General features: G+C 45.4%; 1 protein-coding gene across 1 annotated transcript; it reads right to left on the bottom strand.

The window, feature by feature from the left end:
- Positions 1 to 970: 970 nt before the first annotated feature.
- Positions 971 to 24185, bottom strand: LOC311064507 (gap junction alpha-5 protein-like). The gene is made up of 2 exons (XM_084084356.1): positions 23972 to 24185; positions 971 to 3750 (listed from the first exon to the last, which is right to left on the bottom strand). The coding sequence occupies exon 2, from the start codon at positions 3700 to 3702 to the stop codon at positions 2554 to 2556; it is 1149 nt and encodes a 382-aa protein (XP_083940482.1). The 5' UTR covers positions 3703 to 3750; positions 23972 to 24185; the 3' UTR covers positions 971 to 2553.
- Positions 24186 to 27491: the final 3306 nt, after the last annotated feature.

The following is a 27491-nucleotide window of genomic DNA, read 5'->3' as shown; positions in this document are numbered from 1 at the left end:
GAGGTGGTTAATGCCAGTGTATGTATGTGATACTAACCCTTTAATGCCGTTTTTGTTACTAAGTATACTATTTACAGTTTTTAGCGGCGCTAGCCGCTCTATACCTTTAGGTATAGAGCGGATCCTGCTCTATACCTGACTTTGTCCGTGTTCACCGTCAACGCTCTGATTGGTCAGACCCGTCAACGCTCTGATTGGTCAGACCCGTCAACGCTCTGATTGGTCAGACCCGTCAACGCTCTGATTGGTCAGGTGCGTCAACAAGCTTCACGTGACACATGGCTATAAACACATTATAAACACATATCGATGACAAAATGTATCAAAGGCGCCGCTACCTTCACACAGGGTGTGATTTTTTTAAATAGATTGAAGGTTTCCCCCTTGTTTTGTTGAAATATAGTGTCTGATTTGTATACATTTGAAGAAGTGTCTGTTATCGAGATCATATTTAGCTTTAAGATCTTCAAATGGTTTTAAAACCTCACCCGTACAAGTCCCCAAATGTCTTAATACCCTTCCTAAAACATATTTGAGTAATTCCATCTCTTAGAGCTTTAGGCAACAGAGGGTGAAAAGGAGTAAGATCATAAATTGATATACAGTATATATATATATATATATATATATATATATATATATATATATATATATATATATATATATATATATATATATATATATATATATATATATATCAGTCTTTCCAGTCTTTTTACGTACTTCAAACCATAGTTTATATGGATGTTTTATGAAAAGGTCCCTGTTAGTAAATGTAACTGTTTGAATGAGGGGACTGAAGCGAGAGGTATAGAGTCAAGATCGTGTTCTATCTGTAGCTAAACATTTTACTATTTAGGCCTGTGAAATAAAGGCCAATGAAGGCATGGCAGTGAGGCAAACTGGCAATTGACTGAAATATTACTGAGGCATTCACACAGCTTTGGAGAAAGAATGACAAGAAAAAGTCAACTTTTGATAATTTATTGATTTGTGATAAGTGTTATGACAAAGGGTGTATAGGCCTACTTATAGGGTGCACAAAGATCCAGAACTAATGTATATTGACAGCAGTAGTTGTAGGACGCATGCACACACACGCACGCACGCACGCACGCACGCACGCACACACACACACACACACACACACACACACACACACACACACACACACACACACACACACACACACACACACACACACACACACACACACACATGCACACATTACAAAATAAGTGCTTTTCACAAAGTGAAGTTATGACCCAACCTCCTAACTTTGAAATAAGTCTATGCATTAATAACATTAATGGAAAACATCCACTAAAACATTGTATTTGATATTTCTATTAACATTACACTGTAGGTTTTCGAGGAGAAGAAATGAAATGTCTCCACCTAGTGGCTGAAACCCGTGGCAACCAGCTCATTGGCAGAACCCTCAAACCTTTGAATTTTGTCAACCCGGTAGGTTACTACTTTCAGAATACATTCAATAAAATGATGATTCTTTCATACAAACGCCCCTGACACATGTGATGACTAATGAGAATTATACTCATACATTTTAATCAATTGTTTTGAAGATGATATTTTGTCCACAGTCATTTTAGTAAGGAAGTGTTAACACCTTACAAATAAGATGTAGGCCTATTCAATTGACCCATATACCTGTATTCAACATGTATAGATATACTGCAATCCGCACCCGTGTTTTAAATATTCTGCAACCTGAGAGTTACAGTGCAAGGAAGTGAATTTACTGTTATCATGTTGTCTTAACATTTACAGTCTATGTAAAAAATAAAAAAAAGTTTTTTTTTACACTATTCTTTAAGGCACGTTCACTTGATTATTATAATTCATTGCACATCAGTAAACATCCAGTTCATGGAATGGCAAGATTCACAGTTTATTCCATGTTACTTTTGCTGGGAGGCAAAACAGTTGCTTGTGCCATTTAGAGCCACAGTCTGAATAATTATTGCATTGCAGAGATGCATGTCACAATGTCAGTCTAAAACTTCATGACAGTTGAAGGTGGCCTTATTCATCTCTCTCTCTCTCTCTCTCTCTCTCTCTCTCTCTCTCTCTCTCTCTCTCTCTCTCTCTCTCTCTCTCTCTCTCTCTCTCTCTCTCTCTCTCTCTCTAGACTTCCATATCAAAAACATAATATTGTGCAATTGTCAAATATGACCTTTTTTTCTTTCTTTTTTTTTACCCTGTTCTGATTTTTCTTTTTCCATCTACAGTTTACGGAACATGTCTTTTATTCAAGGTTGAGTATAGTTTTGTTCATAAAACGTAGGGCTAGTTTGTTTCACTTTAGGACATTTAGACTCTCCTCTATGGTCGCCGTTCTGTGTTCCATGCCACACCAATCTTGCATAGCACCCACATTTGCATAGTTAGCCTGTTCCCACTGACTGATCCCTTCACTCAGAATGAACATTCAGAGCTCGCCCTCATCAGCTGCAGTGTTAATCTCTCTTCGGATCCAAAGGTTCAACTCTCTCCTTCTCACACCTGCTCAGCCTCTCTCTCGTTGGGGTTCTAGCAAGCCAGGTCATCTGGACGAACACGGCTGCTGCTGCCGCTGGTCTTGCTCAAGCGTCGCTTGTCCTTCAGGAATCCGGAGTGCAGCAAGGATGGCGAGGAGCAGCTGTTGGGCACATCCGTCGGCACGTGGTTGTAGCTCATCCTCAGGAAGTCTGCCTCATCCTCCATGTGGTCGTGGCTGTGGTGGCGCTCGGTGGCCAGGTTAACGGAGTTCTGTTGGAGGGCCATCCTGTTGTTGAAAGGGTGAGATGCCATGGTCAAGGGGTTCATGGAGGATGGTGATCTGAGGCACTGGCTGAAGTCCGGAGGGGGGGTGCAGGAAGCGGTGTGCCGGGACAGGCTGTCGGGTTCCGGGGCCGTGGACACGGCCGCAGCCCTCTGGCTGTTCTTTTGCATGGCCTTTTTGCGTATGCACTTCCTAGCCCTCCTATAGGCCAGGTGGTAGAGCTCCACCACCGAGAGCAGCAGAGACACCCCGGCCACCACCAGCATGAAAACGATGAAGACGTTCTTCTCTGTGGGCCGTGACATGTAGCAGTTGACGGGGTTGGGGCAGGGCCAGGCATTGCAGAGGTACAGCGAAGTGAGGAACACCCCGTAGATCAGGTACTGCACCACAATGAATGTCACCTCCATCACGGTGCGGATCAGGATGCTCAGGATATAAGTCTGTTTCAGCGCCCCCTTCAGGCGAGGGCGGACGGTCGCATCGGATGCTGGCTCGTGCCCGCTCTCCTTCTGCTGCAGGTACTCCTTCTCCCCCTTTGCGCATCCCCCCGTCTCCTCCTCCTCCTCCGCGTCCCTCTCCTCCTTCTCCTTCCTCTTGCGCTTCTCCTCGGCGCGCACCGTGTGCATGGCGTGGCCCATGTAGATGAGCGAGGGTGTGGAGACGAAGACGATCTGCAGCACCCAGTAGCGGATGTGGGCGATGGGGAAGGCGCGGTCGTAGCACACGTTGGTGCACCCGGGCTGCTGCGTGTCACACAGGAAGTCGCTCTGCTCGTCGCCCCAGGAGGACTCTGCGGCGGTGCCCAGCACCAGGATGCGGAAGATGAAGAGGACGGTGAGCCACACCTTCCCCACCGAGGTGGAGTGTTCCTGGACCTCCTCTAGGAAGTTTCCCAGGAGGCTCCAGTCGCCCATATCTGTTTTTTTCTTTTTTTCCTCTTGGCTCACTGGACTCAGGAACACCTGAGACACCGGGACAGGAGGTGGAGGGAGGAGGTGGGGGTTGGGGGTCGGGGAGGGGTTGTCAAGAGGAAGGAGCGAGAGGAGAGGGGGATCCAGAAAGTGGGGAGGAGAGCAGACGGAAAAGAGAAACATGAGTCATGATAGACAGTCGCAGCGGTTGATCAACTGTTGTCGTGGTGATACAGTGACCTGTTTGTGTGGGTGTCTATGTGTGGGTGGCATCGTGTGTGTGTATAAATAGCTTCTCCCCCTGTGAATTGCTTGAGGAATGGACACTATGGCATGAGAACAACTCTTTTCCCACGAGAGAAAGATAGAGAGAGAGAGAGAGAGAGAGAGAGAGAGAGGAGAGAGAGAGTGAGCTCTGGGTTCATGCAAAAGTAAATAGCGAGGTTGTTTGTATAAATGTATGTTATTTATTCATATCCCTGAAAGCTTCATGCCAAACTATGTGTGACAGTCACAGACAGGGCAATGGGCCATGGGGCAGGTCGAGGCTAGGAGATGCTGTCCTTTTGATGGGATGCTGTGACCTGGACAGGACTGCACAGTCTCCATCTTGCCCACAGCACATGACTGCAGTGGCTAATTGGATAAAAGCCATGACGTCCACTCTTACCACACATTGCCTTCCTATACATAGTAAACACTCAGTTAAATTGACAGGCAGGATTTGACTGCATACAGCCCATGATTCGGATTGGATCGATTTGAAAGACTCTGTCTAGGACCATCAGCTCTGTGTGTGTGTGTGTGTGTGTGTGTGTGTGTGTGTGTGTGTGTGTGTGTGTGTGTGTGTGTGTGTGTGTGTGTGTGTGTGTGTGTGTGTGTGTGTGTGTGTGTGTGTGTGTGTGTGTGCGTGCGTGCGTGCGTGCGTGCGTGCGCGTGTGCATGCGTCTGTCTGTCTGTCTGTCTGTCTGTCTGTCTGTGTGTCCATTCTTTCACTATGGAGGTAGTCATCATAACACATTAGCAGTCAACAGAAACAGTCCTATCACACACGTGTGTGTGTGTGTGTGTGTGTGTGTGTACGTGTGAGAGAGAGTGCGTGCGTGCATATATGTGCGTGTATCTGTGTGTGTGTGTGTGTGTGTGTGTGTATGCATGCTTTGACCCTGATATTAGTGAGAGTTTGGGTTTCACCCAAACATGACAGCCTGATGTGTCTCAGCAACAAATGACCCTACAAGGCAGCTGGCCACACGGCTTTATGGGGCTCATAAATGACCCCATCATCGAAGGGTTAAACAAACCCATCCGAGTTCAAAATAGAGACCATGAGACACAGACCTCCATCCATGTACATGTCCACCTGCTGTTAGCTTTTACTCTGCAATTAGTGACCAAAAACAGACGATGACAACAGTCTTTTGCCTGACAGCTTTTTCCAGCACGTCACACATCTGAATTTATTGCTGCTACTTGGCAAGGTTATAGCAAATAATCTTCTTGTATATTAAAAAAGGAAGCTATCCACATTCTACACACCATCAGTTAAGTTAATGTAGTGTGGTATATTTAAAGCCACAGGTTTACTGCACTATTGAAGTTGTCAACAACGCCATATTGTAAAGATAGTTTGATGTTCCAGAGATGTGAATGGATGGTGAAGAATGGATGAGACATCACTCCAGCAGTGAGGTTACTTCTTCCAGTTTATTTCATAGCACAGAGTACAAACAGCTTTCAGAAGGAGCCAGGGAGCCGAAGCTCCCTGCAGCCTCACGTCGTGGGACAACAGTACTAACTAACTAGTCACTTACAGTCACTCTTATACAGTACAATGTCGCTCACACTCATTACAATGCAAACGGTTTATGTGGGGTGGGGGTCAAGCCTCCACCTGTTGATCATGCTTTGAAGTCCTTTGAACATTGGCTGATTTGATTTGCAAGTGCCTGGAGGAAGGGAGTGAAGTCTCTTAGAATATGTAAATCCCCCTTCACACCTATAGCCAGGCTAGGCTTCCTCTTGAACAACAGTAGCCCATGTTAATTGTCACCCCCACACAGCCAAGCTGGAGCCCACAAATGGTCTGAATCCACTCTTCTGTCTGCAGCCCAAAGCAGACCTGCAGTCCTATATTAATTCTAACATATGGAAATATATTACAGACCCCCCACGGGAGACATTAAAACGTCTTCCGCAAAAACGTATATTTCCAAAGAAACACAAAGAACCGCCCCCCATGACAACCGCCTGGAACACAACCAGGACAAAAATAAACCATTCAGGAATACTAAATAGCAAACAACATCCAATACAGAACAATGCACATACAAGAACCAAGATTACATAGTACAGTGACAAGGTGATTTACAAATAGACAGAAAACTCATTCCTTGATTCCAATTAGCGTGCAGGATCCCCCTGTTAGTCCTTCAAACTCTGGGAAAAATGTTACACATAAAACATAAGGGAATCGCCCTCATACACATCTCACGGGAATCGCCCGCATGTACCTCACGGGAGTCGCCCGGTTCTCAGCACTCAACGAAAATAAAAAAATCCACATTTAACCCCAGAGACCAGAGAGTGAAACAACTTCCTCACAAACACTCGCTCCATGGCAGCCCTCGCTCCACAGTTTAAACCCACCATTATCACAAAAATATAACCTCAGGTCCCGTATGCTCATTGTCCCGCTCGATAATGTCTCTCTGTAGTCTCCCTCAATGTCATCTTCTTGCCCCATCCGCGTTTCCCAGTGCAGTGTCCAGATTGTCCAACAGATAGCTGCATCTTACAACAGCACGCTCTACTTGCGACCGTAGGAAATGTTAACACACTCCCTATGAAGAACCCCTCATAACCAGGCTAAGTATCTTCTTTCCTGTAAATCCTCAGTCAATTTCTTGTACTTAATATCTTGCAAATATATTAGAATATATTCACTATTAACTGGCTTGCAATTGTACTGAATACTTCGAGAAAATCAAGACAAATAAGCGTCGCCGGTTCTACGTTCTGCTGGCACCCGCTGTCTCCCGTCCATCCTCACAACATTACCCGCCACGAGAGAACCCCGTCGATCCACAGGTTCCCCGCTCTGCCGTCAGCACCGCAGCGCGCTCCTTTAGCGACCGAAGAAGATAAGTTGTGCAGCCAGATGAGTCGTAGGCTAACAGCCATCCTAGATCTGGTCATGATGAGGGCCTCTCCCCGTAGATCCTCGAAAAGTTGTCGTCATGTCGTGCCGATGTCCCTCTTGCAGTGGTCCCCCCACGTCGCAGGAAGATAGCTTGATCCTTCCATCCACCGCAAGGCAAAGACTTCCACCACCCGCGCATGTCCTTTCGACGCCTGGCTCAGTATTTCCGGAGATTGGCGTCCCCATATAACCAAACCAACGCGACTGCCGACAAAACCATATGTGGTATATTTAAAGCCACAGGTTTACTGCACTATTGAAGTTGTCAACAACGCCATATTGTAAAGATAGTTTGATGTTCCAGAGATGTGAATGGATGGTGAAGAATGGATGAGACATCACTCCAGCAGTGAGGTTACTTCTTCCAGTTTATTTCATAGCACAGAGTACAAACAGCTTTCAGAAGGAGCCAGGGAGGCGAAGCTCCCTGCAGCCTCACGTCGTGGGACAACAGTACTAACTAACTAGTCACTTACAGTCACTCTTATACAGTACAATGTCGCTCACACTCATTACAATGCAAACGGTTTATGTGGGGTGGGGGTCAAGCCTCCACCTGTTGATCATGCTTTGAAGTCCTTTGAACATTGGCTGATTTGATTTGCAAGTGCCTGGAGGAAGGGAGTGAAGTCTCTTAGAATATGTAAATCCCCCTTCACACCTATAGCCAGGCTAGGCTTCCTCTTGAACAACAGTAGCCCATGTTAATTGTCACCCCCACACAGCCAAGCTGGAGCCCACAAATGGTCTGAATCCACTCTTCTGTCTGCAGCCCAAAGCAGACCTGCAGTCCTATATTAATTCTAACATATGGAAATATATTACAGTAGTATAGAGAATATTTGTGGACAGGAATGTGTGTGTGTGTGTGTGTGTGTGTGTGTGTGTGTGTGTGTGTGTGTGTGTGTGTGTGTGTGTGTGTGTGTGTGTGTGTGTGTGTGTGTGTGTGTGTGTGTGTGTGTGTGTGTGTGTGTGTGTGTGTGTGTGTGTGTGTGTGTGTGTGCGCGTGCGTGTGCGTGTGTCTGTGTGTGTGTGTGTGTGTGAATAAAATCAATAAAAGGGTGTATAGGCCTACTTATAGGGTGCAAAACATTGCACAAAGATCAAGAACTAATGTGTATTGACAGCAGTAGTTATAGTAGGACGCACACACACACACACACACACACACACACACACACACACACACACACACACACACACACACACACACACACACACACATTTATTTATATATATATATATATATATATATATATATATATAAATATGTGTGTGTAATGACATACATACATACATACATACAGTACATACATACATACATACATACATACATACATACATACATACATACATACATACATACATACATACATACATACATACATACATACATATATAAATATGTGACGGTGGCCAGGTTGTCACATGTAACTTGCCACTTCTTTTTAGAAATGCTGACACTCTTTACTTTGTCTCAATAATAAATAAATAACAATACACATTAAACTCACAACAATAAAATATCAGTTGCACGGTAAAGTGCGGGGTGCGTAATTACTGTGAGAATAATACTGTTTGTTAGGTACTGCAAGACTACGCCACCTTTTTATTTAAGAGGTAGGGTCCTCTGTAACACTCTTTCTTAGGCTATTCACAGGTTCGAGTTTACCCAGGTAAGTACAATACTTTTAAATGAGAACAACACTTCAACACATATCCCTTGGAGAAAGCTGGACGGAAACAGGTTTGTATAAAAAGGTAATCTATTTTATTAAGCTAATACAGTGGCGTCTATAAGCCATAAAATATTGAAAAGCATAAACAAAATATAACACTAATTCTAAAACCTCAACCTCCTAATGCGCCCACTAACTAACTAAAATACAGGAATACAGACAATCACCAAACACTAAAAACAGACAGGGCTTGTGCAAACTATAGCAAATAAATAATGAATTTAGCGTTAAAGTGCCAACTATTACTGAAGCAGTAAAGTGCCAAGTGCCAATTCAATTGCTATATGTCATATACTCATCACGGTTCAATGCAAAAGGTGGGAATGTCCTTATATGGGGTTTAACTGGAGCGGGGGTTTAGGCCAGGAATCACTGTCTCTTCTTGTCTTCGTGCGTATTGCCTGCAATCATAGAAACTAGAACCAGTTCATCTGTTCAGGTATATTTCACATATGAGGTTTAGGACCGTGGGTTTATAAAGGTAACGTTGCATAGAAGGACACTTACTCGCCCGCCAGACTGTACGTCTGGCTTTGAGGGTGTGAAGCGCGCAACGTTATCGCCACTGGACCTCTCCTCCGTTCCTTGGTTCGTCTGTCTGTCCTCCCCGTCTCTGCTGCTACTGCGCCGTCTGCTCACCGTCCGCTGCTGGTGGCTTGGTACGTGCCGCGATCACTGTATTCCCCACCTCTGCTCCGTGGTATGTCTGCTCCTCCTGTGCACAACCGTCCCTTCTGGCTGTCACTTCCACACTGCCCTGTATGCCTGTCTCTCTGCTGTCCAAGTGGCTCGCGCTCACTTTTGAATAAGGTGGGCCACACCCTACTCCGCCCTCATTCGCTCTGCCACCAGCGTGACCTGGGGACATTGGCCGTCCGCTGTCACAAGGCCAATGTCACACAGCCTATAGGGGAGTCCAATGTCAAGTGGCTCGGGGACCGGGGGGAAATACATTGTCAACCATAAAACATGCAGTGCAGAAATATAGTTAAGAGAATGATGTTTTTAAGTGCGTAATACAGGTTTTTCATCATCAATAAAAAATGTTACAATTTGGTTTCACCCCCCTGCTTTGACCCTGTCACATCCCCCCCCACTTTTCCGTTGCCAGTCCCTGCAACTGTCCCTAATCATGTCCATACCTCTGGGGTGGCTGGCCTATATTTGCTCTTCCCGAGCGCCGTGGCTCATCTGGTGCTCTCGGGACGGAGAGAAACCCATAATACTGCGGCGTTGTTGCTTCTACCTGCTCGGGCTGCACTACAGCTGGGGGGTCCTCGTGGGGCGACCTGGGGGCTACACACACTTTCAACGCATTTCTATGTATGGTCTTTTCTCGCCCCCCCTTCTCGGGTCTGACTCGGTACACCAACCCCGTAGCTCCCACCTGTTCCATCACTGCGTAAGGCTCGGGGTCCCACCACGTACTCAATTTCCCCTGGCCATCTCTCTTCCTATTTCGAATCCACACTCTCTCTCCTGGTAATAGGGGTGTAATACCGGCCCTACGGTCATAAACCTGCTTTCTCCTCTTGGCCGTTTCTCCCATCCTCTCCCCTGCGGTCCTATAAGCTGTCGCCATTCTCTGTTGGTGGTCCTGTACCCAGCCACCCACTCCCATGCGCTCTTGCGCTGACTGCACTCCTAACTGGACATCTATAGGGCGCCTCAAATGTCGGCCAAACATTAAGTAGGCGGGGGCATAACCCGTAGCACTATGGATCGTGTTGTTATAAGCATGAACTAACTCGGGTAAGTGCTCATTCCATCTTCCTTGTTTATCAGTGTCTAGTGATCGCAACATGTTCAGTAATGTCTGATTAAATCGTTCCACTCCACCGTTCCCAGCCGGGTGGTACGGAGTGGTGCGACTTTTTGCAATACCATAAGTCTGACATAAATGGTGCATTAACTCGGACTCGAAGTTGGGGCCTCGATCTGAGTGGAACCGGGCCGGACAGCCGAACGGCTGGATAATATGCGTCCATAACGCACGGACAGTGGTGTGCGCAGTCTGGTCTCGGGTGGCAATAGCCCAACTATAACGGGTGAATAAGTCAGTAGCTACCAGAATGTTTTGCCACGCATCAGCAGGCCTACCTAATGTGAGGAAATCAATGGCTATTACTTCTAGTGGATATGAGACTTCAAAGGGTTGTAAGGGGGCCCGAGGCTCTGACCTGTTCCTCTGCAGGCTGCAGGCGACACAACCCTGTTGTAACTGACGCACCGCTCCCTCCATGCCTGGCCAATAGAACCGACGTCGCAGCTGGGCCAAGGTCCTCTCCAACCCAGCATGCGCCGCGGCTGTGTGGATTCCTCTCCATACCTCCTCTCTGCGTGAACCTGGACAAATGATCTGTGAGTATTGTTCTTTGGTATAAGGATCGGTCACCTTCCTATATAACACATGATTTCGTATAATCAGTTTGTTCCACTGGCGTAACAGTTGCCGCGCTCCCCGAGTCCAATTCTTCCTCTCCACCATATTAGGGGCTCTCCCCCGTTCCACGCACCTCTTCACCACCTGCACATCTGGATCCCGATCCTGCGTCTCTCTCCACTCATCCTCCCGGGCTGCTGGCGTCGATTGTACAGCCGCCACATCTACAGGCTGCACTGGGAACCGCGATAGGGCATCAGCGTTGGCGTTGTTTTTGCCCGGTCGATACTTGATGTCGAAAGTAAACGACGCAAGTTGAGCAGCCCACCGTTGTTCCACAGCTCCCAATCTAGCCGTTTGGAGATGCGCAACAGGGTTATTGTCCGTGAATATTGTGAATCGAGCGCCAGTGAGATAATCTTTAAACTTCTCGGTCACGGCCCATTTAAGGGCCAAAAGCTCCAATTTGAACGAGCTATAATTTGCGTCATTCTGCTCGGTCGGGTGGAGACTGCGGCTTGCATAAGCTATTACACGTTCGTGACCGTCTTGGACCTGGGCTAGAACCGCTCCCAACCCACGGCCACTCGCATCAGTGTAAACCACAAAAGGCTGTGTATAATCCGCATACGCTAACACCGGGGCTTGTGTGAGGGCACTCTTTAACGCATCAAACGCCCGCTGGCACTCCGAAGTCCACTCGACTTTACACTGGTGGGATTTTACGTCATTTGGGATTCCTATCAATAAGTTGTTTAAGGGTCGTGCTATAGCAGCAAAAGAGGACACGAAACGCCTATAGTAACCCGCTAGACCTAGAAACGCGCGGACCTCGCGGACCGTTGAGGGTGGTGTCCAGTCCCGCACTGCCACCACTTTCTCCGGATCGGGCCGCACTCCCTCTTTGTCCACGACATGGCCCAGAAATTGCACTTCCCTCCGCAGAAGTTTGCATTTGTCTAACCGCAGCTTCAGTCCATGTCTCCACAGGCGTTGGAAGACGAGCTCGAGGTGCTGTAGATGAGAGGAGAAGTCAGGTGAATATACTATAATGTCATCAAGATATACCAGCAAGGATTCTGTCACCTGACCACTCAGACACTGCTGCATCAGCCTCTGGAACGTCGCGGGCGCATTACAAAGCCCGAACGGCATGCGTTGAAACTCGAACAGGCCCAGCGGGGTCGTAAAGGCGGTCTTCTCCCGGTCCCGGGGATCCATTCCTACTTGCCAATACCCGCTGGCCAGGTCTAACGTGGAGAACCATTGCGCCTTCGTCAGGCTGGTGAGCGTCTCTTCTATCCTGGGTAGGGGGAAGGCGTCCTTGTGCGTCACGGCGTTAAGTTTCCTGTAGTCGACGCAGAACCTCCAGCTGCCATCTTTCTTCTTGACCAGTACGATAGGTGCCGCCCACGGACTGCAACTCTCCTTGATGACTCCCTTCTCCAGCATCTCATTCAGGAGGGTCTTCATCTCCCGGTACATGGAGGGCGGCAACGGCCGGTGTCGCTCTCGTATGGGTGCCGCGTCTCCGGTCGGTATCTGGTGTTGCACGACGTCCGTCCGTCCGAAATCCTCGTCATGGATGGCGAACACCTTCTTCCACCGACACAACATCTCGTGTAACTCTCTCTTCTGCGCCTCCGGCAGGTCATCACGCTCCGTCAACACTTCCATCTCTTCGGGCAGGGTCTTCAGTGGTCCATCATCTTCCACACTGATTACGGCCACTTCCACCTCTCCGTCGGTCCCCAGGGACAGGCTCAGGTCCCTGCCGCCTCGGACATCCGCTTCTTCCACCGGGTACAGCCTCCCCAGCTTCTGGTGGCGGTCCAGGACCAGACTATATGCGTGTGGGTTGCACACTCGTATGGGAACACGTCCGTGGCGCACCGTGACGAGGGCACGGGCCACTCCCAAATCTTTTCCATCCGGCAAGGCTTCCATCAAGGCCTCGTAGTCCGCTCCATTTGGTCCTCTCCAAGCGCGGCCCCAGATCATCACTTCACTCTGCGCGGGGATTCGAATCTTCCGCCGGCCGACCGGCCACACATAACCGATGGACCCATCTTCGTTCGTCACTGCCTCCACCCTCCTACAGGTGGCGAATGCGTCCTTCCACAGCGTCCTTCCCTGCTGACATGGAAACACAGGCCTCCCAGGCCATTTAAAGAGGGCATGCCATACAGCGTTCACGACATTCATCCCAATAATCAGCGGTTGAGTACAATGTTCATCTTTCACGATTACAACTCCTCTCCCTGGGATCTTCATTCCCTCCAGCTCTAGGTCCAATATGGCATAGCCAGTGTACGGTAAGTCAAGACCATAAGCGGCGCGTAATTTAAAAACAAGGGGCCCATTTCCCAACGTTAGGTGTGAGAATTTTTCCTCAAATAAGCTTTGCTGCATTAATGTGACTTGTGACCCAGTATCCAGTAACCCCCTTAAGTGGACTCCTCCCATAGTGATCCCAATAGTCGGACAGTCCCCAATAAACACTTCATTAGCCCTTGATCTGGCGAGTGCGCGCTGCACCCCTGTCTCCCGGACCTCGGCGACAGGGCGTACTAGTTTAAATGATTGGGGTCAGATTTACAAAAGCGAGCAATGTGCCCAGACTGCCTACAGCTCCTACAGATCGGCCTACCTCCCTCATCCCACTCGTTGCGTTGGTACGGCTCCCGGCGTCGTTCAGATGGAGGCGAACCGCGAGGTCGTGTATCGGTGGTGTTGGGTCGAAGGAGCGGTCTGATCTCTTTCATGAGCTCCTGCGTAAACCCCTGCATTTGCGATTTGACGTCTTCCATAATCTCCTGTTTCAGTTTCTCTCTCCATTCAGATTCCTGTGAGGGTGTTGGGATAGAGACAGGTTTAACAGCATGGCACAAGATTTCAGCAGTCCCTTCTCTTCTATGTTCAGTGTCTAGTAGGAAGGCCTCATTTTTTAGGGCGGCGAAGTCTTCTGTGGGGTTTCGACGGGCATATATTCTTAAGGCTTGACCCAGAGGGCCTTCAGACAGTCCTACAAGTAACTGCTCTCGCAGAATGGCATCGGAGGGAGCGGTGTCTGGGTCGAGCCGCCGCAGCCCGCAGAACAACTCTCTAAGCCTCAAAATATAAGCCTGCACACTTTCGCCTGCGCGTTGCGCACAGCCATAGAACAAGGCACGAGCTTGGGAAGCAGAAACAGATGTTTTATACAACGTGTCTAAACATTTAAAGACTTTGGCCACTGTATTGCGATCTTCCTTGTCAATTACACTAATTTGTCGCTTAGCTTCCTCAGTAAGGGTCTGTACTACAAAAGCAACTTTTTTCTCCTCTGTTAAATCCTGAGTGCCCAATAATCCTTTAATCTGTTCTCTCCATTCCCTGTATTTCTCCTCACCTTCTATGCCCGAAAACTTAGGTAGCCACGGTGCCCCTGGATACACTGGCATCATCATCATTACTTTCTTGATTCAACCAAACAAAACAAAACAAAAAGCAGCAAAACAGCAAAATTTCAATACAGTTTCTCTTAGGGATTTTGTGTTGTTCTCTACCCAGTCCTGCCGCGCTACGCCAAATATGTGACGGTGGCCAGGTTGTCACATGTAACTTGCCACTTCTTTTTAGAAATGCTGACACTCTTTACTTTGTCTCAATAATAAATAAATAACAATACACATTAAACTCACAACAATAAAATATCAGTTGCACGGTAAAGTGCGGGGTGCGTAATTACTGTGAGAATAATACTGTTTGTTAGGTACTGCAAGACTACGCCACCTTTTTATTTAAGAGGTAGGGTCCTCTGTAACACTCTTTCTTAGGCTATTCACAGGTTCGAGTTTACCCAGGTAAGTACAATACTTTTAAATGAGAACAACACTTCAACACATATCCCTTGGAGAAAGCTGGACGGAAACAGGTTTGTATAAAAAGGTAATCTATTTTATTAAGCTAATACAGTGGCGTCTATAAGCCATAAAATATTGAAAAGCATAAACAAAATATAACACTAATTCTAAAACCTCAACCTCCTAATGCGCCCACTAACTAACTAAAATACAGGAATACAGACAATCACCAAACACTAAAAACAGACAGGGCTTGTGCAAACTATAGCAAATAAATAATGAATTTAGCGTTAAAGTGCCAACTATTACTGAAGCAGTAAAGTGCCAAGTGCCAATTCAATTGCTATATGTCATATACTCATCACGGTTCAATGCAAAAGGTGGGAATGTCCTTATATGGGGTTTAACTGGAGCGGGGGTTTAGGCCAGGAATCACTGTCTCTTCTTGTCTTCGTGCGTATTGCCTGCAATCATAGAAACTAGAACCAGTTCATCTGTTCAGGTATATTTCACATATGAGGTTTAGGACCGTGGGTTTATAAAGGTAACGTTGCATAGAAGGACACTTACTCGCCCGCCAGACTGTACGTCTGGCTTTGAGGGTGTGAAGCGCGCAACGTTATCGCCACTGGACCTCTCCTCCGTTCCTTGGTTCGTCTGTCTGTCCTCCCCGTCTCTGCTGCTACTGCGCCGTCTGCTCACCGTCCGCTGCTGGTGGCTTGGTACGTGCCGCGATCACTGTATTCCCCACCTCTGCTCCGTGGTATGTCTGCTCCTCCTGTGCACAACCGTCCCTTCTGGCTGTCACTTCCACACTGCCCTGTATGCCTGTCTCTCTGCTGTCCAAGTGGCTCGCGCTCACTTTTGAATAAGGTGGGCCACACCCTACTCCGCCCTCATTCGCTCTGCCACCAGCGTGACCTGGGGACATTGGCCGTCCGCTGTCACAAGGCCAATGTCACACAGCCTATAGGGGAGTCCAATGTCAAGTGGCTCGGGGACCGGGGGGAAATACATTGTCAACCATAAAACATGCAGTGCAGAAATATAGTTAAGAGAATGATGTTTTTAAGTGCGTAATACAGGTTTTTCATCATCAATAAAAAATGTTACAATTTGGTTTCACCCCCCTGCTTTGACCCTGTCACACATACATACATATATACTGTACAAACGCATACAGTTAAACTCTCAGGACTTTACAGTGTACATATACATGTTATATTATCTTACCATCCCACATCTGAGTGTAATCCACGAGCTGCTGTGCTTTATCAGTTGTCATTGTCGTTTCCCTGCGGAAGTCATTTTCTTCTATATATTCTGCAGTATAGTGCTTGGCAATGCCTGGCTGATGATGACTCTGGTTCTTATCTGCCTCTCGTCACCCCCCACTGTGAAATGGCCATGATTATGACTTGGAAGTACATGTTTCTCTCTCTCTCTCTCTCTCTCTCTCTCTCTCTCTCTCTCTCTGTGAGGGACCCTAGGCTTTGTGTCCTTTAATACACCCTCAAGACCTGTGGAACGGCATTTCCGCCTCCACCGGCTTAAAAACAACAAAAACACAAAAAATCTAAGACATTCCACAAATGTGTGTTTAAACAGTAATGTTTGTAAGTGGTTCTTAAACATTTCCACAGAGGCATTCCATACCTTTTTGTTTTTGACCTTTTTTCATCTCGCGGGGGAACGTGGAGGGAGGAGCAGTTAGGCCCTAACTGTTAGTGGTTAAGTTAGGGGTGTCTTGCTCAGGGACATTTAGAACCTTAGGCTTCCCAGGCGGGCTCTCTCTATGTGTCAAAATGTCCCCGAGCAAGGATTATGAGAAAATTGTCGCCAAGAAAACTATCAACAAGTATTTAGTAAAAAGACAAATGTAGATGAGATGTAATCTGAACATCGTTAGCTCAGTTTTTTTCATTTTTGCCCTAAAATGGAGTCAAGATATGACTTAATAATACCAATTATAATGAATTCCTCGAGTCCAAATTGTATGGAATATGTGTTTGTTTGTATGTTGTATACTTCCAGACATTTGCTATATTTCCCTTTTTGGGTGTAACATAGGGTTACTTAAAAATGAACCCTGTGGGACACTATTTCAGTCTGGTACATGGCATGCAGTTGGTAAAATTTGGTAAAAACAGAAATATATCATATGAACATTTTCAGCTCAGTTTTTGTGGTGCTGTTTTTTGTCCTGTAGCCTAATAGAGTCAAGATATGGTTGAATCTTAATGATACCAATTTTAACGAATTCCATGAGTCCAAATTGTACAGAAATTGTGTTAATTTATATGTTGTATGCTTCCAAATATTTGCTATCTTTCCCTTTTTGGGTTTGGGTTTATCAGAACTCGTGCACCCCCAGATGTCCTGACTCTTCGAACTATAGTTCGGAAAGCCATGTCCTAACCAGACGTTTTTTTGACGTTGGAAGGAGCATGTCCTGGCCTTAACTGCCGTAACTGCACATTATACCATAGTTGTCTATGTTGCCTGGTGCTCCTAGTGGTTCTCTAGAAGATGGGTAATAACCAGGGATTTACAGTGATACTCTGTACCCCACACTGAGCTCTCTGGTTTGCCTGTGCAAATTTTAACACATTCCATGAGTCCAAATTGTACGGAAATTGTGTTAATTTTTATATTGTATGCTTCCAAATATTTGCTATCTTTCCCTTTTTGGGTTTGGGTAGGATAAGTGTTAACATAGGGTTAAAAATGAAGCCCATGGGACATTAGTTCAGCCTGTTACCTGGCAGAATCTTAAAATACACACTTCAGGATGAAGAAAGACCACCCTATGTGCCTGGACCCCACTTTCCATCTAGACTATGTATGACACTATTTAAAGACTTTATTCTAACTGTGGCGAAAGAAAAAAAACACCATGAGAACCCATGAGAAAGGAAATGTTCAACCTCTGTTCATGCCGTGCCACACTGACACTTAACACAGGAAGGTTTTTGAAACAACGCTCTTTGTTCCATCTACTAGTGAGTTTAAGAGCTAGCCTGTTTATATCATTAGTTCATGATTGTGCCATTGGGCTGTCCATGGAAGGCACCCTATGTACAGTACCGACTCAGGCAACTCCACAGCCTTCACCATGAAAGGCAGGCTTAGGGCCAGGGCAAAGGAAGGGAGTAAGGTTATCACAATAGCAGGAGGTGAACATGACTGAAACAGCCTTGCTCTTATCAGTGAATACTGACAACAGGCTTTCCTCACCTGTTTATGTCCAGCCTGACCCAGCAAAGTACAATATCCCATGTTGTGGCTAAAGTTCCATAATATATACTGTGTGTATATATCTCAAAGGAGACTTTTTCAACTCCTGTAATATACATAAACTAGAGGTTCGGGCTGCTTCACGGCCCTACCTACGCTGCACCGCCGATCCGACCGATATGCCCATATATGGAGATCCCTGATGTCATCAGTATATGCCCATATATGGGCATGGTTATGTCTGAATCATAGTGGATGGGTTACGTCTGTGACATAGTGACGGGCCATGGTCGTCTGCTGGCCCATTAGCAGATTTTAATAGGATAAAAAGGATATATAAATAAATATACATACATACATACATACATACATACATACATACTATACATACATACATACATACATACATACATACATACATATACTGTGTTGCATGTACCTGTAAGTAAAGTACAGTAGTACACGCACGCACGCACGCACGCACGCACGCACGCGCACACACACACACACACACACACACACACACACACACACACACACACACACACACAGTGGCAATGGTGGGAATCTTTTGTAGTCCTAGAGAGGCAGACAGAATGGAATCTGAACCGGTTGGGGTGAACTTGGAGAACCTGCAGTCTCTGTCTCCTTCTTCAACTTCCCTTTTCCTGCTCTCAGAGGAAGCAATTTCAAACAATATGATTTCCGAAGGACAAGAGGGAACAGCTGTATTAAAAGGAACTCTGCCTTTATAGAACTGCAGGCTCATGCTCTGAGCTCTGAGCTAGAAATCAAAGTGACATAACAAAAGTGCATTGTTGTACAGCTGAATAATATGGGAAGATTTTATTTGAGGGGGGAGAGAGAGAGAGAGAGAGAGAGAGAGAGAGAGAGAGAGAGAGAGAGAGAGAGAGAGAGAGAGAGAGAGAGAGAGAGAGAGAGAGAGAGAGAGAGAGAGAGAGAGAGAGAGAGAGAGAGAGAGAGAGAGAGAGAGAGAGAGAGAGAGAGAGAGAGAGAGAGAGAGAGAGAGAGAGACCCATTCCACAGTGGAGGAGTTCCAGTGAAGTGTAAAGGCCTATACTGTATATGCTTCTTCCAACGTCCAAACATTGTTCAGAAAGGGAGGTGATATAACTACAAATTTACGTCATTCTGAACTTCTGATGGCCGGTCTCAGAACGTTTCATCAGAACGCGTGCACCCCCAGATGTCCTGACTCTTCGAACTATAGTTCGGAAAGCCATGTCCGAACCAGACGTTTTTTTGACATTGGAAGGAGCGTACTGGCCTTAACTGCCGTAACTGCACATTATACCATAGTTGTCTATGTTACCTGGTGCTCCTAGTGGTTCTCTGGAAGATGGGTAATAACCAGGGATTTACTGTGATACTCTGTACCCCACACTGAGCTCTCTGGTTTGCCTGTGCACCATCATGGCTGTCACATTTGTTTATAATATCTGTGGCAAAGTAATGGACAACCTGATTATGAGACGAATCAGAACTGAGGGCTGCACAAATAGGGCATTGCACACCACCAAATTATTTCCCTGTGACATTGATCACAGTACAGGAATGGTGCGTGTGTTGCTTCATGTTAGGCTTGATGAAGTATTGGAGTGTTTTTATGGTACCCTGGAGAGAAAGAGTAGGCTTACTAGGTTTATGGGGGGTTGAGTTGAGCTGAGAGACGAATTGAAGAGAGGAACTGACGTCTTTGCTGTGAGTGCCATACTAAACCCTGTGCGTCTGTTGACAGTCATTACTGGGAATGGACTTCAACCGAATCTGCATGCACAGACATTGATATGTCCTGGTCTGAATAGAAGCCAGACCACAGACACATTAGGGTGAAGACACTCAAGACAGGCAGACAATATGGCAACTAAACAGCATTCCAGTGTTCCTACTCTATGACTGGTATCTAGTGATTTGCCCCGGAGCGGAGCTACGAGAACGAATACTGTGTGTTCTCTCTGGGCAGCAAAACAACAATCTGATGCCATGCCTGCATGGCTGTACTCACTACCGGGAGTGCCTTAGATAGGACAGCGTACCTGGATAGAGATTAATTGTTTTTGGGTTGTCTGTCCGTCAGTCTATCTGTCAGCCCATCCGTCCATCTATCCGTCCCAACCTTGTGAACACGATATCTCTGGGTTAATCTTGGACGATTCTTTGGTCTCTGCGGCAGACAGCCGTGGCTGAAGGCATTGTGTCCACTTGGACTGAATGCTGAACTGTTTAGAAGAAGGTGGTCAAAGGTCAAGGTTACAGTGACCTCACATGTTCATTAAATTCCTTCAAAGTCTTCACCAAATATACAGTTTGGGCAGACACTGATGTAAACTGCAACTGCTTGGTGGAGGCACACAACTGCAAAGCTGTATTTCTAGGTTCTTAACCAAACATACTTCACACGTGTAGGCGTCACAATGTGCAAACTTAGTTCATCATAACAACACAGTATAGTGAGGACTTTTCTATTGAAGTTAATCACAGTTAATAATACAATACAAACAACCATGATGAATGAATGGTGGTTATCTTACCAGACATTGTCAATTTACGACCATCACCTATACTGTACTATCAGCTTAGCCCCTTAGCAGGGACAACAGGGGGCAGAGTTGAATTAAACATCCACAGTCTCTCCTTGATATACACTCATCTCAGCACTCAGCCATGTTTGACATACTGCACCGTCCCTATCCCCATAGAGGGCTACGATGTACTGCCTGCAAACAGATGTTCACTTATGTGGTGCCTGGTGTGCATACATCTTTGCTATAGGCCCCCTCTGATGGAGCCATGTTTAGACTAAACACCCACAGATCAAGAAGTGTATACATGACATTGTGCTGTTAGTAGTGCCAAATCATTATGTATCTCTGAGAGGCTTTGTTGAGTTAGGGCTAAACAATCTGGCAAGTGAGGCAGATATTCCAGTAGTCTCAGATTGAGGTCACAGTATTTTACCTTGCAAGCATTATCTGCACAACACATCGGTAGAGCATGTCATTACATTTCTCTGGGATGTACGGGAAACATTGAGTCACCCATCATTTAGCGGAGTGTCTATCTACTTGACAAATCATGGATGGCCAAATTTGGACTGCAGGCCCCATGTTTGTGTTTCCCTGCATTTGATTAAAAAAGAATACCACAAAGGGGCAAAGTTGTCATGTGGGCCTTACAGGATTCTGAAGGCAGGCCACCAAAAATGGTGTTTTCTGACCCTCTGAATTGTTCCAGGCTGATTAGAGCTCCTAAATTTGGATTACTGCAGTGTAGTTAAATATCTTAGATTAGTGATTTTGGGACAGCCTCCTGAGGGCTGAGGTGGAAGCACCAGCAGAACCAGTTTTCCACCACACCGCATTCTAAACTGTAGTGGAAAGGGACACATGAACAGTCAACGCTAAGACTCTTTCTCACACAGATTCCTAAAAATAATGATTAATTAATAATGTTACTTTTTGTCCCTCAATGCCCAAGCACACACACACACACACACACACACACACACACACACACACACACACACACACACACACACACACACACACACTTACCCTCGCAAACCAAAAAGGCAATTTATACTTTTGTATGTCACTCACGCTGAAAATAACTGATTTTCTACTGAAAAATAACTGATTTCCAATTGAAGAATTATTGATTTTCATCAAAAAATGTTACGCATCACATCACGTTTTTTCAGTTATCCTTGACTTGGGACACGGTCATACAGGAAAGTATAAATTAGGAGTTGTACTTGCTGAAATGTAGCGATTAAAGGAAAGATTTTCCTCAGATAACTTTTCGCAAATCCAAGGCATATGCTGCTTGAAGTTACCAGTATTTTTAAACGTGCACATGCAGCAACTGTTCAGATGTCAGGGCAATATGAGGGACTCTAGTATCATTACCCCCATGGGTGCTAGGCACTGAGATCAAGGATGAGCAGGATTAAGTATAGCTGTTATAAGGGGGGTAGGGGGCCCAGGGGTAAACTCAGGATAGCAACATCTCTGGGCAGGGCTGTCGTCGGATGGTGGCGAATATACTTCCCAAACACACAAAGACCGGGGTCACCTGTCACCCGACCACCAGGGCACCACTTATAGCCCAATGGTGGATCCGGGCTGGCATACATCACTCACACCGGCTGGAGCGAGCGAACTGATCTGCTGCCTGCTACCTTACATGGCTGTCTGGATGTTCATCTGCCCACTATTGTACACAGACCCACAGTCCTGTTATGAGCTATTGTTTAACTGCATGGCATTTAACTGGAGCCCTGCAGCCAGGCAACTGCCAGGTGTGTTCACCACAGAGGGAACATTTCTGTCAAATACATTTCAGATTGCAATCCTTGATTCGTTGCTATTTCCGGGGTGGAAACTGGATCGTATTCGTGTTATTATCTTGGCCTAAGCATTTTTCACATGTCAACTTTGTTATTATACATTTAAAAAGGCTCTATGAGTTTTTGTCATGATAAGTGAGAAATTCACACAACTATATATGTACATAAATAGGCCTACATACCTTGGAAATATGAAAGGATATGAGTTCAGAACAATGAAATTAATGAAATAATTTACACAAAACTCGATATCCTATTTTTAAAATAAAGTGTCGCTTCAGGCAAAACTAGAATACACTAAAATAGAAACGCACTAACACAGATTCGCATTCATTCACATTTGAATAACTCGGTGTGTTTACTAAAAATGTTGGACAATTGAGTCTCTTTTTTATTTTTATTTTTTTGCTGATGACATACATCATGCATTACAATCATTAAATCACATCATGGCTGCCTTAATTTCAGTTTTCTCACATTTACATTCATTTGAACTTTGTCTGAAACTGTAACTGAAAGAGAACCTTCTTCAATACATAATTATTATTATTGTTATTATAATAATAATTATTATTATTTGGGTGATATTTGGACAGACATGGGAAAATGAGGAGATCTACAGTGTGATGGCATACATTGGTAATTGAGTCCATGCAATCCCGGGTTCATGTTATCAGCATTCATTCTTATTTCAACCTTAAAAACACAGTGCTTAATTCAAACCTAAACCCTAAACCTAAACCTAAACCTAAAACCTAAACCTAAACCTAAACCTAAACCTAAAACCTAAACCTAAACCTAAACCTAAACCCTAAACCTAAACCCTATATACCTTGCTGTGCGTCAAATAGAAAATATAGCAGATGGACAACGTGTCACGTTGCAACGCGTTGTGACCTTATCTGCTCTTTTCGCTATTTTCCTCAATTCTTCGCCCATTATGATAGGCTCAGAATAGGGACACTGGGTTAAAGTGGTTGATAATACACTCTAGTTCTGCCATTAGTTTATGAAACAGGTAAAGAGAAAGAGAAGGAAGAGAGAGAGAGAACGGGGAGAATGTGGTGACAGCTGTACCTGCTATGGGACAAAGGAGACACTGACACACACCAGGCCTCCTATAATCAATCTGCTCAAGCTCCAAAGAGACATCATCTTTCTCACACAGACTTCATTGCACTACACTGCAACACTTTTCACTGTCACCGTATATCTGCTGCTGCTGAGGCTTTTTGCATGCCCACAGCACAAGTACAAGTTATTACATTTGCCTAGTTACCTGCAATTAAACTAGCAAGAGACATTAGAATAAAAGTCACACTGGAAAAAATTGAATTGTAATTTTGTTTTAGTGTATAACATAATTTCAAGAAATGTATCTGTGGTGGAACGACAAGACTTTTAATTAAATATGTCAACACAGTATTCTTGCCTTTAAAAATGGTAACAACCTGACAGATTTGAGGTGTCCCCCTAGAGGAGTATTTGTCTGATTACCTGTTCTGGGAGATGTATACCCAAGAAGACTGGTCTGGTCGATCAAAGCATTGTTCCTTCCCTCACGTCAATGGACAGTTGAGTGGTGATAATGTAGTTGAGCCACTCTAAAGACCAATAGACCTTGTGTAGTGTCAGATGGTGATGGAGCTCTTCAGAGAGATCTCAACAGTTGCCCTGCATCTGAGCTTAGTCTCGTCCCAGGACCAAGTGTTGTTCTGTACATGGGGCATGAGAAGAAAAGCGGGGGCATCACGAGAGAGCTACCCCCCCCCCCCCCCCCCACCCTCACTTTCTCCTCTCTCCTCCCCCCTCCCCTCTCCTTACATCCCTGGCACTCTATTTTCTCTGGGAAGAATTCTTCAGCAACAAGAAGGGAAGTGGAATTGTTTTCAGGGATCAATGGCAATTCCGCTCTGAGTAAACTTTCCAGAGTGCTTTTATTTACTCCTTGTTCCACGTCTTTACTATCTACAGCTACAGTGTCTACACTATCTACAGTTCGTACTGTGACAGTGTAGGCAGAGTGGACTTTATGGTGGGAAAGCTTTGTTATTAATGTCAGCTGCTAGTACTGTTATTGTAGATTTATATGTTTTTATGTTTGGTCAGCGGCCAAATGCATGTAATTTTGGGTATGATGGTTTTACCCATCAAAATATGTTGTTCCAGGGACCCCCAGAAGCAAATATTTGAGTTAATTTTTTTTTTTTAAGTTTTCAAAGATTTGCACAAATGTTTTTTTTTTTTTAAATAGCAGATCTACAAGCTCGTAGCGCGGCACTTGTATATCTGCTATTTTTGAATAGCTTAAATAATGGTTATAGCTAAAATCTAAAATCACACAGATGCGTTCCCGGATTGAATGGGTTAAAGAATATTTCATCTAATCAGCACGCTGACAAATGCAACTTGTCCCAGGACCAAGAGGTAGTTTGGTTGTGATTGAACTACCTACCTCGCACACGCTTGCCCCTCTCTGGCTGGTGAGGTTTGTGATGCCACACAGTCTCTGGAGTAAGAACTCAAAGACCTATTGAGTCTCCCACCCCTCCATTCTCTCTCCCTTCCTCTGGTTCCTCCTATGCCATATGCAGTGTCTGGATCCCTGCTTCCCATCCACACGCCTGTAGATAACATGACAGCATTATGTAATGGTAAGCTTTGCAGGTTCGGTTCCTCCTTGCTGAGGGGCGAACGTTGTGCAAAGGCGGTTATTCAAACAACTGTAATTATGTAGTGGGGGCACACACGTGCACATGTGCAATTTGTGCACACACACACATGCACGCACGGACGCACGCACGCACGCACGCACACACACGCGCACGCACACCATGCCAATGAAATGACAGTTTGTGACTCTGCATCTGCTCAACTTGTGAGAACTTCTCAACATTTTCTCAAATGAGAAAGACACCAGGACTTTCACACTCAGAGAAATGGACAGATCTTAAAATGGATAACTGACCATGTCCTCCTTACAATCATCTCCTTCCATCACACCAACCAATGCTAATGCCACATTCTCCATCCCCTAAAGGCTTAACAGGTCAAGTTTACAGCAATTTTCCCACTAACACTTTTTCCCGGGGTCAGGTTTACCTCAGTCATTTCCATTCATTGTTAGGTTAGGACCAACTCTGTTTATCATCAGCGAATAGCTAATTCAATGGAATAGTAAAAAGTCTAAATATTATTGCTAGGCATGTCATTTATGCCTTCCACTTTGCTGCCTCTATTGATAAACTGCAGTACATCAGTTAATGCGCCATATCTTACCGATGTCATGGCCTAATCTGCAATCTGAACGGCACAGTTCTCCCCTGCAACTGTGCTTTTGACAACAGGGTGAGGAGAATGCTTTCGTGCATATAAATAGCTGCAAAACTAGTTCACGATATGGATCTCAAGCAAGCCCTGTGAGGCCCCCAGCCAAGGGCAAATCTTGTGACCCTGAAACCTAATCACAGCTGTGCAGTCCCCTGAACTTTATATCTTATCTCTTTATCCATTTGTCTTTAATTCATTCTGCTGCATGCTCTTTGATCCCCCCCCCTCTCTCTCTGTGTGTCTCTCTCTCTCTATGGCCCTCCTTGAGAGCTTCTACCATGTGTGGTCAATGTTATGTGACAACAGTATTGTAAACATCACCCATCAGCCACTGGTATTCCAAATGCCCCTGGATCTCTCTTAACTCATCTTTTTGAGCAGTGTGACAAACATGCTTTCCCTATTAATTCTGCCTGGTCTTTCACGTCTACATTTTACAAACATTCTATGCAAGTCAGTTGCCAAAAGCAGTAAATAAACTGCCTTCGTTATTTCATAGTCATCTCCTGAAAGTGATTTCAGCATGAAGAGTCTATGAATTATGTTACAACTTCTAACATCTTCTCCGGCCTCCTTTTGCCAAATGACAGGTTTTAAAAGGAATGCTACATGGAAAGGAGAAGCTGTAGCTAATTCCTAATTACCAAGGCTTCCTCAGCGTTATGTCAACTCTGTCATTTCCACTGTGCTACACATCAGACTGGATTAGACGTGGAACAACGTTCGGGAGTGCACAACACCAGGAGGTAACGAACGAAGGCGTGATGTTCTGCAATTTCACTTAATCTCGTCATTTAAAGCCTCACAACTGTTCCAGGATGAAGTCTGGATGTATTTTTTGTGTGTGACACAGAGAGAGAAAGAGAGAAAGGACTGTGTGTGTGTGTGTGTGTGTGTGTGTGTGTGTGTGTGTGTGTGTGTGTGTGTGTGTGTGTGTGTGTGTGTGTGTGTGTGTGTGTGTGTGTGTGTGTGTGTGTGTGTGTGTGTGTGAGAGCGACGCGTGCGTGAACAGTTGACAGAAAAAGCCCACGCTGCCAGAATGCATCAATGTAAACCCCCCAATCCCTCCCCCTCCACCTCCAACCTAGCCCACTACTCAGCTTGTGACAGTACCCGATTTTAGCCCTGCCTCAGTCGTGTCCGAGGGAAGCCAGGCTTGATGGACACACACACACACACACACACACACACACACACACACACACACACACACACACACACAGCTCATCGCAGTAATCCACTGAAGGCCAGGTCAGATCATGTGTGTTTTGGAACGAATTACAGCATGCCACGCCAGACTCTGAAAGGTGAAACGACATGAGCAAGTGAGGCCATTTTGCATTTTAAATGCAAAGTGCACACACATGCACTCACTGAAACAACAGAAATCGCAAAGGCAGAGATGGATGTACATTATTCCCCATACTTGCATTGTAAATGATCCTGAATAATTTTTCTCTCTTTAGGCTATACCATTAGAAAATCAACCTGATTTTCAACTGCTGAAAGGTTACAGTATATGACTGCATAATATATGTAAGGTTTCTCAAAGCACAATGACATCCTAATGGCAAGAGAATGAGGTTATTCTGGAATTAATTTGCCTTCTGTTAACCCTTAAATGAGAGCGGTAAACAATTACATGCGCTGTTTGCTCATTATTGCCAACATAGCTTAAGGAGGGAAC

Source organism: Gymnoscopelus microlampas (assembly GCF_963454915.1).
Source record: "Gymnoscopelus microlampas genome assembly, chromosome: 17".
Lineage (NCBI taxonomy): Eukaryota > Metazoa > Chordata > Actinopteri > Myctophiformes > Myctophidae > Gymnoscopelus > Gymnoscopelus microlampas.
The sequence above is the reverse complement of the archived record's forward strand: the minus strand, read 5'-3'. Positions and strand labels throughout refer to the sequence as shown.

Excerpts from the sequence above, each read along its gene's own strand:
- LOC311064507 (XM_084084356.1), bottom strand. The coding sequence starts at position 3,702 with ATGGGCGACTGGAGCCTCCTGGGAAACTTCCTAGAGGAGGTCCAGGAA.